Source organism: Polypterus senegalus, chromosome 9 (assembly GCF_016835505.1).
Source record: "Polypterus senegalus isolate Bchr_013 chromosome 9, ASM1683550v1, whole genome shotgun sequence".
NCBI lineage: Eukaryota > Metazoa > Chordata > Cladistia > Polypteriformes > Polypteridae > Polypterus > Polypterus senegalus.
Window position 1 is genome coordinate 9,232,490 of NC_053162.1, and position 16,294 is coordinate 9,248,783.

The 16,294-nt window shown below is 41.3% G+C and overlaps 1 protein-coding gene across 4 annotated transcripts in view; it reads right to left on the bottom strand.

The window, feature by feature from the left end:
• Nucleotides 1–16,294, bottom strand: part of wdr38 (WD repeat domain 38) — a 49,248-nt gene that overhangs the window by 15,645 nt on the left and 17,309 nt on the right. For 3 of the 4 annotated variants that reach the window (XM_039762439.1, XM_039762437.1, XM_039762438.1), the window contains exons 3-6: nt 12,312–12,428; nt 10,166–10,263; nt 3,069–3,149; nt 2,397–2,519 (exon numbers count right to left, since the gene is read on the bottom strand). In XM_039762439.1, coding sequence (XP_039618373.1) covers nt 2,397–2,519; nt 3,069–3,149; nt 10,166–10,263; nt 12,312–12,428 — 419 coding nt within the window. The remainder of the gene's footprint in view (nt 1–2,396; nt 2,520–3,068; nt 3,150–10,165; nt 10,264–12,311; nt 12,429–16,294) is intronic. The other variant, XM_039762440.1, reaches the window with a different exon arrangement.

A 16,294-nucleotide genomic window follows, 5' to 3' on the forward strand; every position in this document is an offset into this window, starting at 1 on the left:
ACAACATTTCTACTATTTAGCCTTCATAAGTAGCCTAAATGACAGGATTGCTGGTTATGTCATAATGGTCCAAAGAACCCAATCTTGCAAAGCCCTTGTGATGAGACAATGACAAAATATATATATATATATATATATATATATATATATATATATATATATATATATATATATATATATATATATATACTGCTCAAAAAAATATATGAGCACTTTTTAATGAGAGTATAACATCAGGTCAGTGACACTTGTGGGCTATTGATCTGGTCAGTTAAGTAGCAGAGGGGCTTGTTCATCAGTTTTAGCTGCTTTGGTGCACTAGAGGGGCAACACTGAGACGACCCCCAAAACAAGAATGAATGGTTTAGCAGCTGGAGGGAAGCCACTGACATTTTTCCCTTCTCATCTCTTTTTTCACTCGTTTTGCATTTGGCTAAGGTCAGTGTCACTACTGGTAGCATGAGACGACAGCTGGACCCTGCAGAACTGGCACAGGTAATACAACTTTTCCATGAGGGCACATCAATACGTGGCATTGCCAGAAGGTTTACTGTGTCTCCCAGCACAGTCTCAAGGGCATGGCAGAGATTCCAGGAGACAGACAGGCAGTTTCTCTAGGAGAGCTGGACAGGGCCCCTCGTGGAAGGTCCTTAACCGATCAGCAGGACCCACTGGTATCTGCTCCTTTGGGCAAAGATGAACAGGTTGAGCACTGGCAGAGCCTACCAAATGACCTCCAGCAGGCAGGCCACTGGTGTGAATGTCTCTGACCAAACAATCTGAAACAGACTTCATGAAGGTGGCCCAAAGGCCTGATGTTCCCTAGTGGGCCCTGTGCTCACTGCCCGCCCGGCACCGTGGAGCTTGACTGGCATTCGCCATAGAATACCAGAATTTGCATGTCCACCACTGGTGCCCTGTGCTTTTTACAGATGACAGCACATGTGACAGACATGAAAGGATGTGGAGAAGCCATGGAGAACGTTATGCTGCCTGTAACATCGTTCAGCATGACCAGTTTGGTGGTGGGTCAGTGATGGTATATCTGGGGAGGCTTATCCATGGAGGGACACACAGACCTCTACAGGCTAGACAACGGCACCTTGACTGCCATTAGCTATCGGGATGAAATCCTTGGACCCATTGTCAGACCCTATGCTGGTGCAGTGGGTCCTGGGGTCCTCCTGGTGCACGACAATGCCCGGCCTCATGTGGCGAGAGGATGAAGACATTGATACCACTGACTGGCCCCACGCTCACTCGCCTGACCTCAATCCAATAGAACACCTCTTGGTGGGACATTATGTTTCGGTCCATCCGACACCTCAGCCTGTCCAGGAGCTCAGTGATGCCCTGGTCCAGATCTGGGAGGAGATTACCCAGGGCACCCTCCATCGTCTCATTAGAACATTGTCAGGCATGCATACAAGCACATGGGTGGGGGGCATACAAACTACTGAGTACGATTTGTAGTTGCTGCAATGACATTTCAGCCAAATGGACTCGCCTGGCTGCCTGACGCATCATTTTTTTCCCTTTGATTTTCGGGGTGTCTTTGAATTCAGCCCTCTGTAGGTTGATCATTTTCATTTCCTTCAAATGATATGGCAGCCATCCTTTCATTCCTAACACATTAACCAGTCCATATCAGTATAGATAAAATTCATTTGTTAGATATATGGTAAATATATGATGTCAGCTAATACACACGTCTATATCATTTGTATGTTGAATCAAAAAAATTTGGATGTGACCATCAGTAGTCTTTGCACTTACTAACTTACTAACCTATAACATTTCAGCAATCATTTACAGCTCTGATGCTGATCTTTCTGATCATAAAATAGGTGCTTATGATAGCAACTGACACGAAGAATTTACAATTAATTATAGAATTACAGTATTTGAGGGTTCCTTTAGAGGGCATCTTTCTCTTAAACCAATTTGGCTCAAAAACTAATCAGCACATCATCATCTCATAACAGTCTTAAGTTTCGAGTTTGGTGATTTTCTGTCCAGCCGTTTTAGCTCTAGACTGTCCTCAAGAAGTACACACTAAGACACAAAGTCACACACACACACTCATCATCGAGATATCAATATTTTCAGTATCAGGGGAAATTAAACTGTCGAAATCTGTCGGAAACAGGAGACTGGAATTTTTGACAAATCTAAAGCTTTCTCTGCTCCCCCATAGACGGCAGGTTATGGTGTGGAAGGGCACAAAGCAAAAATACTTCAGAAGGAAAGACATATTTCCAAACTTCATGTATAAAAGGCAAAACCCCATTTTCATGAGAACTAAAATATCTTGTCACAGATTTAACTTATTCATGCTAGAAGTGTATTAAATTATGAACCTGCTTAGGCATTTCTCACTTCCTTCACTCACTTACCAGCAAGCCTGTTGTTGAGAAGCAAACACAGCTGACGTTGCCTGTGTGTCCACTTAATGTTTTTTCTTTCTCTTCCGCTTCATAATTCCACACTTTAATTGTATAGTCCCAGGATCCGGTTGCCTGTAATTCATTGAAATTCAAATTTATACAGAATTATGAGTTAAAGACAGTGTTTATCTTTTAATAATCACAATTAATAACTATGGAAGAGCTATTTTAAAAAAATGAATGGCTGGAGCAGGACACAATGGTTCTTTTTTACTCTGTAGGTAAAACCTGAACCGGAAATATCGCTGAACAAAAAAATGGGGTCTTAATTAAAAACCTTGTCCGATGCCACTCAGAAAAGAAATGATAGAGTTTGTAATAGTAAGGTATAACTGAACCTACAAGAAATGTTAACTTTACTATAAATAAATATAACAGGCTGACTGTCAAATCCTGTTTAGAGTTTACAGTTTAGGTGCACTGAGTAATTCAGCACCCTTTCAAGAAAGTGACATTCATAACTATAAAGAGATGTGATTTTTTGCTGTTATCTAACAGTTTACATGTGTTTCTTTTTTGAGAAGTGCTATTGTGAGTTATATTTTTCAAAAAATAACAGAAATGCATAAAAGCAACTTTACTTGTAATAAAATAAAAACAATCATGCAGTTCAGTACCTACCAGATACTGTGAGTTTACTGAAAATGAGCTGCTCTGAATTGCACTTTGATGTCCAGAAAATATTCGAATAACTGTCCCATTCTGTAAGGAAAATAAATGAGGCATATGGCTGAATCACACATCTATGAGAGTATCTTTAATACCTTCAAAAAGTTGTGGACACTAGCTATGTTAAGATTCAGTTAGAGATTATTCTGTAACTATCTCTCGTATTGTATGTGTTGTAAACTAGGAGTTCCAAAGCACAAGAGTCCAAAAAAATTCCAAAAATGCCCACTGGCAGAGGGTGAGAATTTGCCATAAAGCCCCAGCTGGTAATGACAGCAAACACAGGATCTTAGTAAAATAAAAATTTAAATCATAAAAAATGCTCTGCCTCACTATAAAGCTCCGAAGAGCAGAAAAGACCTAAAGGAGCTGGCAGCAAGGCAATCTAAGGTGAACAAAATCCCAATAAACGTACCCAAAAACAAAGTCAAAAACTAGCAGAGGTTCATAAATCCAGTAAACACTAAAGCAGAAGCATAGAAAGAGCACAATAACTCACCAGCTCCTTAGCACATTCAAAATGAACTGACAAGAACTATGGGTGACCCTCCAGATATGGAGGGCGGAGTGAAGCTCCTGGTGGTGATTGACAGGTTGCCCCACCCCTTGGAGGGAACGCCCACAAAACACAAGACACATAACAAAGACAACTCATACACTTAGAAATCAAACAATACCCCAAACTAACAAAATGCATAAGTAATATTGAATCTCGAATATAATTCACACTATTAACTATACAAAAGAATCAAACATTAACAGAGATGATTTGAACTCCAGCCATTGGAGGAACCCTGTCCGAAATATAACAGTATGGATGAAGCTGCCACTGGGAGTCACTCCCACTGTGCACACAAACTTGCTTGCTGTTCAAAGAAAGCAACCATATGAGCCAGTCAACAACAACAACAGTTATTTCTATAGCACAGTTTCATACAAATTATGGCGCTCAAAGTGCTTTACAAGATGAAGAAAGAAAAAAGAAAAATATAAAAATAAAATTAGGGAATATTAATTAACAAAGAATAAAGTAAGGTCCGATGGCCAGGAAGGGCAGAAAAAACAAAACAAAGCAAAACTCCAAAGGGCTGGAGAAAAAAAAAACCAAAAAACTGGAGGTTCTGAGGCCAGGAGACCATCCAGCCCCCACTAGGCATTCTACCTAACATAAATGATCTCAATCAGTCCTCATGGTTTTCAGGCTTCACTTGGAAGAACTAGATGATGACAAAGTAGACAGAACTCCTGCCAGCACATGGGACAAATCGGAATTTTAATTGAGGGGGTTCTTTTGCAGAGAAGGCTCACTCTACATGTGCTATATTGCATATCATGCTCTTACCTGCCAGCATTCCAACTAGACCCAATTTGTTCAACTCGTGAATTCTCATTTGTGTTATGAGAGCCAGGTCCCATTCCAGAATCAACCCTAGGTATCACATGTACAGTATACACAAACAGGGTTGAGTAGTTAATTCCTACCTATGAATTGCTCTTTACAAATGAAGAACGTTAGATGACATCACATTTTCTATTTAAAAGAAGGAAAGCTCCTTTGATTTTTTTGTGCGTGCATCTTATCAGTAGTCTGTGAGGATTCTATTTTTTGATTCCTCTGTTGCATTCAGTACCATCCAGCCATCCCTGTTAAGGGGTCCGCTCAGAAATATGCAGGTGGATGAGCCTGTGGTGTCCTGGATGATGGACTATCTGTTGGGCAGACCGCAGTTTGTGAGGCTCAAGGACTGTGAGGGCACCACTGGAGCAGCACAAGGAACAGGCCTGTCTGCTTTACTCTTCACTCCATACAACTCACATCTCTCTATTATAATAAAAAAATCTTGGAGAGAGACGAGACGTGACTAACTCAGAGAGACACTTTCACATTCCGCATGACGAGACTTTGTGCCAAGAGATTTAACCACGCCCGGGGCTGGAAATGAAAGACAAAGAGTAGATGACAAAGTAGAATGTCGTAAAGAATTCAAAAGCTGCGCGATACACATGCAGAACAGGTTAGAGATAATGAAAGTACTAAAATTTGAAAGTCTCAAAAAAATGATAGTAAAGATCGCATTAGCGCAAACAAACGGAAATTATTACTAGGTGGAACAGCAAAAAGAGATTGAATATATTATTTGGATTTAAACTTTAAGTCGTAAACTTGTAGATCGTCTAATTCGTGTTGCCATCAATAAATAGTAGTGTTTTCCTAATGAAGAGGCGTATCCGTGAGAATTAAAAGATTTGTTGTTTGGTGAAAGTGAAATCCCGCAAGAGAAAATTTCAAGCCCCACGAGACAAGACCTTATGCAAAGAGATATGGAAAAGTCCTGCCCACAACCACACACATGGTTCAATCATTTCTCATTTGTGTGAATGCTATTGTCAGTCACAGTTCATGTAGACAGAAAGAAACTATATTCACTCATGGGCAGTTATACGTTGTGAATCACGATGCAATTCCAAACAGGGAACCAAAATTCAACGAGATATTGACGAAAAGGTAATTGCGAAAAGAGATTAAATATATGGACATTAGTGATATGACAGAAGTATGTAGATATTGTTCAGCTTTAACCTAAGTCAGAGACTTGTAGATCGTCTAATTCATGTTGCCATCAGGGAAAAGTAGTGTTTCTTCCCAATGAAGAGGCGTATCTGCGAGAATTAAAAGATTTGTTGTTCAGTGAAAGTGAAATCCACATACGTGAGTGGCAGAGATGGTGCGTAGCACAGGCAGTGGGGTTTGCGAGTGAAGCCCCCTAGTCTCTACATATATAAAATCCAACGTCTGTCTGTCTGTTTGTCCATTTTTCACGAGAGAACTACTTCACGGATTTAGATTGGCTTTTTTTGTATAATTTGCTTGAACATTCCAGTTTTGCAACCTCTCTCATTGCGCTAAGTATCATAGTTCACTTGCGGTACTGATATATTTGCGCGAGTCTGAGATAGATGCAGCGGGCTGAGGGGAGGGAGGGCAGATTTCTTTTTTCATTTGAATCTTATTGCTTAAAAGGAGCAATTAAAAATTGAAATACAACTGTTTAAGCCTAAAATCTATATATATATAATTCACTAAGGCAAGACACCCATGGAAAACATGCTGGAAGGGGCGTGGATTCACTAAGCTGCCGACAAGTAAGACACCTATGGCGCACACAGGGAGGAGCCACGCCCACCAACTCCAAGACCATTGGATACGACGACAACTCGCAGAGCCATGCCCACGAATTTGGACGGGACGACACAGAAAGAACAGCGTCATTTATATTCGTCTGTTGTGGAGGCCTCATGTACCTCTGAGCCACCTTGACTGTTCATAGAGGCATGTTTCTCGTGGAGGTGAGTCGCCATATGCAGCGTGTGAAACGGTTTGCGAGGGGTATCTCATGGAATCCTTAAAACAATCGTTTACAACTGAGGTTAAAACACAATGAAGTAAGCAGTCTTTAAAAAACGACTTTTTGGTTAAGACGCACGACCTCGTGCACCATAGCAAACTGTTTTACACGCTACATACAGCAATTCGCATCCGCGACAAACATGCGTCTTCTTCACTCACGGACAATTATATGTTGCTCTCTCCAGAGTTCCATCTTTTCATTCACTTTCTGTTCTATCCTCAAACCCTCCCTTTTTAGACAACTGTGTCTTTCCAGCAGTGTTCAACCATCAATAAATAATTATGCGGTGTTTGTTATGCCGCGGGTTCACTATTGTGTTGTATTTTGCTTTCTCCAGAGTTCCATCTTTTCATTCACTTACTGTTGTATTCTCACACCAACCCGTTTTAGACAACCGTGTCTTTCCAGAAGTGTTTAGCATTCAATAAATAATTATGCATGAGATTGATCGTGTGTCTACCCGGCGCAGAGAGGCATGGGTAAGCCATTGAACCCCATTTGGGCTGCAAACCGTGGAATTCCCACTAAGTGCGACTCATACGCTCCCACTGTTTTCGTCCCTATTCTTTGTACACACCCCCTTCCCACCTCGCTACTACCGTGGTTGGGTGTCTTGGTGGATTATATATAGAAAAGCAGCCAACGACTCAAGTGATGAGTTGGAGGTGGGCACATGAGCGGGCAGTGCATACTGAACGAGAAATGAGCAGACTAGCATGACAGAGAGAGCTGAATGGACGTCCTTCTCTCCTCCCGTTCCACACTCCGCAACTGAATGCCGTGCACCCCCATCCCTCCGTCTGGCAGGAGAAGGCGTGAAGGCGGTCCGCCAGTTTTCAGTCACGGACGATTGTGTGTTGGTTTGTTCCGTGCATTATTACAAAGTTGCTTTTCTTGCTGATTTATTACATTTCCGATTTTTCAAATGTTAATTTTCTCCCTGTGCTTAAAAATCATTAAAAAGCCGGCCTGATTATGCGGCGTATGGTACGCCGCGGGTTGGCTAGTAAGAAATAAAGGTTCAACATCCAAAACGAGTGACACAATAAAAATGAAGCAGAAGTGTCACATAAGCAATAAGGACTTCTTATTAAGCAATTGGGTTGGAACAAAAACCTGCAGCCACTGCGGCCCTCCAGGAATGACTTTGCCCACCCCTGACTTAAAGGATTTAGATCGGGCTTTTTTCTAGAATTTGCTTGAACATTCCGGTTGATTTTGCAACTTCTCTCATCGCGCTAAGAATCATAGTTCGCTTGCAGGAGAGATATATTCACGCTAATCCGAGACAGAGGCTGTGGGCAGAGGGGAAGGGGGAAGTGTAACGTCAGGAGTGGGGAGCCAGGCAGGGCCCTCCTCGCTGTCCTGTTTCACTGCTATGTGGACGAAGCCACGGGGGATGGCCAGTTATAAATATAAAAAAGGTAATTTCTCTTGTAGAAATTCTTAGATGATTCTGCAGCTATGGGGTGTACTGATAAGGGGGATGACACAAAGGAGAGGAGTCTGGTGGAGAACTTTGATTCTCGGTGCAAAAAGAACTGTCTGCAACTTCACATCATCAAAACCAATGAACTGCTTATTGAGTTTTGCTGCCTCTATGTCTGGTCATTATTCAGAGAGTGGATGTGAAGGTTGGTGCACTCCTACAAGTACTTGGGGTCCACATCAATGACAGGTTAGATTGGTCTCAGAACACAGGGGAGCTATAGAAGAAAGGACAGAGCAGGCTTCTACGCCTTGGTGTATTGGACTGGTAACATCACTTCAATAGATGCACTAACAAGCTAATTAAAAGGGCAGGCTCAGTTATGGGATGCACTCCGGACCCCCTGGAGGTCGTAGCAAAGAAAGAATTAAAACAAAACTGATTGCCATTATGAACAATGCTGCAAATCCTCTCTCTGACACACTCACATCGAGGACTTTCAACCAATGAATTCTTCAGCAGATGTGCATCAAGAAACACTACAGGGGCTCCTTTATATCAACAACTTTACACCTAAAAGTGACTGTGACAACCAAGTCAGATATTTTCTTTCTGTTTACAATTCTCTTCCTTTTTAGTCATTATTTATCTTTTCTTTCTTTTACAATTTTCTTCCCTTTTATCCATTCTGGTGTGTGTTCAGAACATAATGTGTGAGTTGTGATGGGTGGCCGGGATGACCCTATGATGGAAGGAATGGGGAAGAGGACATATCCAGGGCAATACCTCCCCTGGAACACGAGAGGGCAACCCCCCTGGATTACATCGGACAACAGGTTTAAAGTTTAAAAGATTAACACTGCTGGACATTTGATCTCTTTAAGGGGAGACGTAGGGGTGGCCAGCACGGTCACCAGATTTAAGCCCATGGGATTTTTTCTTTTGGGGATACCTAAAGGAAAAGTTTTTCAAACATTGTCCTTAACCTCTTGAGGGTGTGAAGGAAAGTATCAGACAGGAAGTCGATGCCATTCTGCCTGAGATGACCTGGAGAACTTCTGGGAACGTTTTCAGTAATGTATTGCCAACGGCGGTGCCATTTGTCTGATATGATTTTGAAAACCCATTAAAACAAAACTGTTCTTTCTATGTACTTTTCAGAAATATATATGTTACCGGCAAAGTTTGAAATCCGGCATTGTACAGAATGCCTAAAACTAGCCAGCAAAGTATGAAACACATCTCCGATTCGTTTCGAATATCAAGTAGCAAGGCACGTGACTTTTAACGTGTGCCTCAGGCATAGAATTTGTCCTTTGCGTTTTGTTTGGGACTGTCATATTACGCAATTTTACTTAAATTTGTTCAACAAAAAAATTTGTTTTTTTTACTGTGCTCCATGAAGGTGATTCATGCAATATATTGGCAGTTGTAATGAGTGTGACAGAGGATGGTTTCTAGCGACTTGGAACTTCTGAAGGAATTTTAAAACAAGTATATGTGAGATCACAATTCACTTTATGCCCTAAGAACTTGCTTAGAATTGAACATATTCCTGACCATGAAATTCCTCTCCGGCAGCTGCAATTGCTCAGTCCAGTGGAAGCGGCCAAGGATTCGTCAAATGTATGTATAAAACAAAGTAGCAAAATATGAAATGTCTTTGCGTGAAAAATGTAATGAAATGTAATTCAAAATGTCATTCAAGCCTACCATGTTGCAACAAGTAGGTTAATTATAATTTCTTATTTTTTATATGAAAATTTTGTTTCCCTTAATAAGAAAGGCATAAATTTTGTACAGCTTTCATTTTTCTTTACGTATTTTGAATACATTTTTTTTAACGGCACTCTCATTATTTTTTCAGAATAACATTTGTATTTTTGAGGAATGCACGTCATTTATATAATAGCCTTATCAGGACCTTTTTTCATATTTTGCCTAAATAGCATTTGTCATTCTATAGAATGCCTAGGGAAAGTGTGTAGTAATTCTCATATTTCATACATTGCCTAAAAATGCCGGGCATTATATACAATGCCTAGGTATTCTATAGAATGCCGGCTTTTCATATATTGCCGGTAACATATACAATTTGTTTTTAGAAAGCTTCATTCATTTGTAATCAAAATGTGGGAGATCTTTATGCCTCACTGTGTACAAAGACAGCTGATATATTTCTGTAGTGATAAATGTAACTTAGCCCGTACTTGTGTGTCCCATAGGATAGCACGTTTATCCCAGCCTCCAGAGAGGATGTGTTTGGAATCTGGGCTGAAACAGACAGTCTCCACACCTCTCTGATGACCTAGGAGGAAGAGCAAAAGAAAATGAACAAATAGCCCAAAAGACTTTGCATTGAAACTGACAGCAAAATAAGGAAGTTTGATTTTGATCTTCAAAAGCTTAGGTTCAGGTAAGCTGAAACTTACATGTGTATATTTTGATAAACCCCCCTATTCGCTTTGCTCGCCAACACCGGATGGGCGCTACGCGCTAGCCATTTCACGGATCTGCCACTCGCGTTTTGGGAAGCGGATGTACAATTTAAACAGATTGTTATTTTCATGGCAATTTTTACATATGCATAATACACCTAACTATTTTACATTACAGCGAGTAATTAACCATAGTAAAAAATAGTAAAACATAATAAATTGAAAGAAAATTATGCTTCATGTTGTGTTAGAGGTATTCACTGAGTTATATGTTTGCGTTCCGTTTGGTTTTGAAATTAACACGCAAATACTTTTTAAACTTACACTTTTACTGTACAACTTCAGTAAAAACAATTTTTTGAATTAATTATCGTCAGTATCACATTGAATTTTGATTCTGTGTTTGGACTTACATCGTGACAATGCAACGTATAACTGCCCATGAGTGAATATCGCTTCTTTCTCTCTAATAAATAAACCGACTTTTTCAAATGTTTTGTCAGAGCAAAAGCTATTTTAATGGGAAACTGTAAACGTTTTAATACGAATGGCACATCAAGATCTCCTTTGGTGTCTAATGTTATCTGCGGAAGAAGTACTATATTATCTTTCTTGTCGCCTGTTAAAATTTTACATGTTAGAATTGTTCGACCAAAACTAATCTTATCCTATTGCGTAGCCCATCACTCAGACATAAATTACGCAATAACATTACGATACATCCTTCTTTCAACAGTAATTCGACCACTGGAAGACCGGACAGTGTTAATGGTTGTAGATTGTAGATGCCACACGGGCTGGACGGGCATCCCAGCCAGGAGAGGGAACAGATCTGGAAGGAAGGACCGGAAGGGGTGGACATACAGCTCATTAAAAAGAGAAAAAGTTGCTGGAGGTTTTTTATTCCCCCAACACACTAGATGGCAGCAGCCCTGGAGGTTGGTGCATAGTAGGAAGCCAGCAGGGCATGCTGGGATATGTACTCCGGCACAGCAGCCCTGCTGGGGTCACTGGGTGTCACGAGAGGGTGCTGTAGGGAGACAAGCTCCCTATTATGGACTTCAATGCGACCCGGAAGTACTTTCATCGGGCAGTCACCCTGGCACTGGAAGTACTCCCAAGTCTGTAATAAAAGAGATCACATTCCCTTATTCGAACAAGTCAGAGCTGGGAGGTAGTGGAGCAACAACTGAGTGGAGGAGGGCAGTGCGATAGGGAGAAAAAGAGATCTATTGTGAGAGAGACCCATATTTGCTTGTGCTTATGTCACATTTGGAAATAGTTAAAATGAAATCCTTTGATTATTAGAACCCAGGACTGTACAAGTGTATTTGTGTTAGGGTTTGGGGCTCACTGATGCCCTGGGTTTATCACAACTGGCATAGTCGGCAGGATTTTCTGCCCATCTGTTTAAATTTAGTTGTGATACTTTACTTTATTGGACAGCTTATTATTAAATGGGGTTGTGACCATGTTGGCACCCCAAATTTTGCAGTTCCTCAGTGAGTTTCATATTTCACAACTGGAATAAGCAGGCTTGAAAAAAAGAACATTTTGTGAGCATACATTAAATTTAGATTTTATTGCCCTAGTTTTTTCCATAAAAGTAACAATAGCTTGGGAGAGAATTATGTCAAAATAATACAAGAAACAGGACAAATGAGAGGAGACCTTTCAGTCCATCAAGTATGTTGGTTTAGCTAATAGGTCAGTGGTCCCAATATCTTATCGAAATACATTTTAAAAATTGTCAAGGTTTCCACTAAATGATTTCGGCAGTCTGTTCCAGATTTTCTCGACTCTTTGTGTTAAGAATTGTTTCTCGGTTTCAGTCATAAATGCATGTCCCCTTAATTTACACTGGTGTTCTCTCGAGTACCCATGTAGCCTAATTAGTGTGTAGTTTTACAAGACTGACCTTGGAGCAAATGGAGACACTCTGCTGTTGCTGTTCGCCACACCCTCACTGTGCAGTCATGAGAGCCACTGGCAAAGATGGCATCGTCAGGAGAAAAACAACAGGTTTTCACTGGACCTATGAAATAAATTAACAATCACTGTCTGGGCACAGTCTGACATCTGAAATGTCTTTTTACAAAAAGTGCACTAAAAATAACTTCACAGTGTATTTACTGTTTATGCAATCAATTCTCAAAACATAAAATGAAATTTTTCTTTTTTAACAACAGTCCAGGTTTTGCCTCCTAAGTTTCTGAAGAATGGCTTCACTGTTAACCTTCTGTCATGAATTTACTTAGAAAATTTGAAATGAGAATAGAAAAAAATATATATCTGTTTAAAAAGTGAAGTCAATCTAATGTCTGCTGTTTTTTTCAAAGTGAATCTATCAGTTAACCTTTTTGCTGGAAAGCTCTGTTGGGGTCTGTCTTCTATAGTTCCATAATATACATCTTAAATATAAACGTCTACACGTGGAAGAGTGTGTGTATGTCTGTCTGTCCGTCCAGCCCAGGTGGCGGTGGAGTGGGGGTAAGGGCTCTTCATCCCACCACCTGGGGAAAGTGGTGGGGGTGTCATCATCACGGACAGCCTGACTGTTGGTAGGAAAGGAGTGGTTGTGATAACCTCATCTTCACGTTACATCTCATTCATTTCACGTTGCATGCATCGTGTCAACAAAACACTCTGTGCTCTAATATTTTATAAGTTTTTCTCCATATAGTCCTTTTCAGTTTTCTTTTGTTTTATGTGTTTTCATTTTACTCTGATGTATATGCATTTTATTTTCCCCTTTTGTGTCTTTAAATTTTTCTCCTTCATCTTTGATTAGATTTAAATCATGTCAAGGCGGCCCCAAGTTAACAAGTCGGAAGAAGAAAGAAGTGCGAGGCTACAGTACGAAGCTGAATGAAAGTGACTCTGTCACCAAAGTGAAACCGCCAAGAAAAGACAAACTTGCTTAGCCGCTAATACACAAGAGAGGCGAGGACATCAGCAAAACGAAACCTCAGAGGAGAGAGAAACTCACTTAGCTGCTGATAGAAAAGGGAGGAGAGCACATCGACAAAACAAAACCTCTGAGGAGAGAGAAACTCGCTTAGCTGCTGATAGACAACGAAGGCGAGCACATCGGCAAAACAAAATCACTGAGGAAAGAGAACCTTTCTTAGTCACTAATACAAAGTGAGGCGAGCACATCGGCAAAATAAAACTTCGGAAGAGAGAGAAACTCGCTTAGCTGCTGATAGAAAAGGGAGGAGAGGAAATTGAAACTGTCTTAGCTACTGATAGAAAAGGGAGGAGAGCATGTCGGCAAAATGAAACCTCCAAGGAGAGAGAAACTCGCTCAGCTGCTAATAGACAACAGAGGTGAGCACGTCGGCAAAACGAAACCTCCGAGGAGAAACTTGCTTAGCTGCTCATAGAAAAGGGAGGAGAGCATGTCGGCAAAACGAAACCTCTGAGGAAAGAGAAACTCACTTCGCTGCTGATAGACAACAGAGGCAAGCATGTCAGCAAAACAAAATCACTGAGGACACAGAACCTTGCTTAGTCGCTAATACACAAGTGAGGCGAGCACATCGGCAAAATGAAACATCAGAAGAGAGAGAAACTCGCTTAGCTGCTGATAGAAAAGGGAGAACAGCACGTCAGCAAAACGAATCCTCCTAGGAGAGAGATGCCCAGAGTAGTTCCTTTCAATTACCTGACATCTCTGCATTCCAATTTTTTTTTCCTGATAATTTCAATAGTTTCTAGGAGTCCCGGCTTTTTACAGCATGGGCTTACACAGCTAGTTAGTTTATAAAGAGCACTTTGGCTCTGTCTTTTAAAATATGGTCTTAACCTTTAGCCAAGAACTGTCTCCAACGATGCAACCTTTAGTTGAAAATATGCATTGCAGTTCTGCCATTTATCAAACAGCTCTCGCTTGATTCTTAGGTTCAACTATACAGAGGCTAGCACCTGATCTTAACATTTTACTAAGAATCTAACTTGGCCAAAAGTGTCAGGCTGCACATCTCCGGCAGCAGACCCCTCTACAGGGCCCTATGACATCATTCAGGGGGGTCTACGACTGGAGGTGGAAGCGACACATGTTTGAAAGGTCTGCTTTGTGTTTGAAGTGAAAGTGAAGTGCATGTCCAACACCCTCACATCATATATACATAAAGTTTACTTAACTGATACATTTACATTGACCTACAAGTCACAACTTTATCCTACAGCATGTATTTCAACTACTTTGTGTCTAATTGCATTTTTATTATTCTAGTTGTAGAGCTACCAGTTTAAGTTACTCTCTTTATACTCTATTGGTGGTCCTAATCATGGCTGTCAAGGCTATGTGTGTGTCCTTAGATGGCTGAGTAAGTCAGTCCTCGAGCCACAGATCTCGGGTCAGCGAGGACATAGGATTAAATTTGGGAGTAGCTTTCATAAATTTGCCTTCTCCTCCACCCTCTTTGTTTCAAATTGAAGTGTGTGATAAAGTGAGGTCCGTGGCTGATTGTCTTTTTAAATAAATAATCGCCACACTCACGACTTTAAGGAGGGGGTGTGGCAGCATGGTAGGAGCTGTCCACGGGCACGATGCGGGCGTTTCTGCAGTTAAGTGTACAGGTGCGGAGTTGCCCGTGGCCATAATTGATGGTGGAAGCTGCTAATCGCCACACCTGTGCCACGTACCCATATAAAAAGGAGAAACTTGAGTGCGGAAAAGGGGAGGAAAAAAAAGAGAGAGAGAGAGACTGAAGTTAAAGAGAGAAGAAGGCAGAAGGTACTAAGAACCTGTGTGGGAGTGAGAGAACAAAACAGAGAGCCGCTTCGATGGAGATTGCAGGCAGTTTGAAGGACAGCCCCGGAAAACATTGTTTTGCCAACATTCAGGGGTAGTAAGAAGCGGTCGCTCCAGCTGAGCGGTTCAGAGGAGCTGGAGTGACCAGAGGCGTGGACAACTTGCTGTGTAAGGCCGAGAGGGCAGCAGGAGTCGAGGAGGGTTGGGAGGGAGAGCCCCAGTGTGAGCACCCTTGTCGCTGGGGACCCGAGTCTTGGTCTGGTGAGGGAGCCGTACATCGCCAGGGGACGGAAGGCAACCGGACCAAAGGAAATAGGGCGACTCCCCTGTTGCGAGGCCCTTCTGGGAGAAGCAGGTGAGCCACCAGTTAAAAGGAGAAGGCACCCATTTTTTTAAAAGAGACAGCATCCCAACCTGTTGATTTTAAGTATTTATTGGATTTTTAACTTCCACTTTTCACCTCGTTATAAGGATTACTTATTTATGGATGTTTGGAAGTTTTGGACACTGTTTGGTTTTTGTTTTTAATACAAGCACTTGCACTTTGCACCTTCCCCTTGCTCCATGTGTGATTTGTCCTCATCTGGCAGCTCATTCGGTTACGTTATCGACGGTGTCCGGTTCAAGAGGCTCCAGAGTGGGAAGAAGGCTCATTGTAGCAGGACCTGCACCATCACAAAGTGCTTCTCGATGACTCCTCCATGATCAGAGAGGGTGTTCTATATGAAGGGTCTCCCAGCTTGTAATGTGGCCTTTTAGCATCTTGAAGCTGCTACTTCTGAGCACAATGTATTCTCTGACCTTGGCACAGCTGGGAGTTGAAGACTTGTCTGAAGATTCACAAGGGGGTTTTAGCTTTAATCACAGCCATTTTTTCCATGGTGAGGACTCTGAAATTGGTACAGCAGTTGTCAGATCAGAATAAAACACTACTAAAATAAAAAGCCGAATTTACTCAGTAAATTTATGTGCATCTATTTTCAACAAGTCTGAAGGCCTCGGAAAATCACTGTTGAACATTTATTCTAATACTTGGCTTTTCAACAGAGCTGCCAAGAAGTGCACTGACCAGAACGAAAAAAGTATTAAATTTGACCCAGCCATCTGTCAATTTCATAAGCCACAAGACAGAATAAATGTCA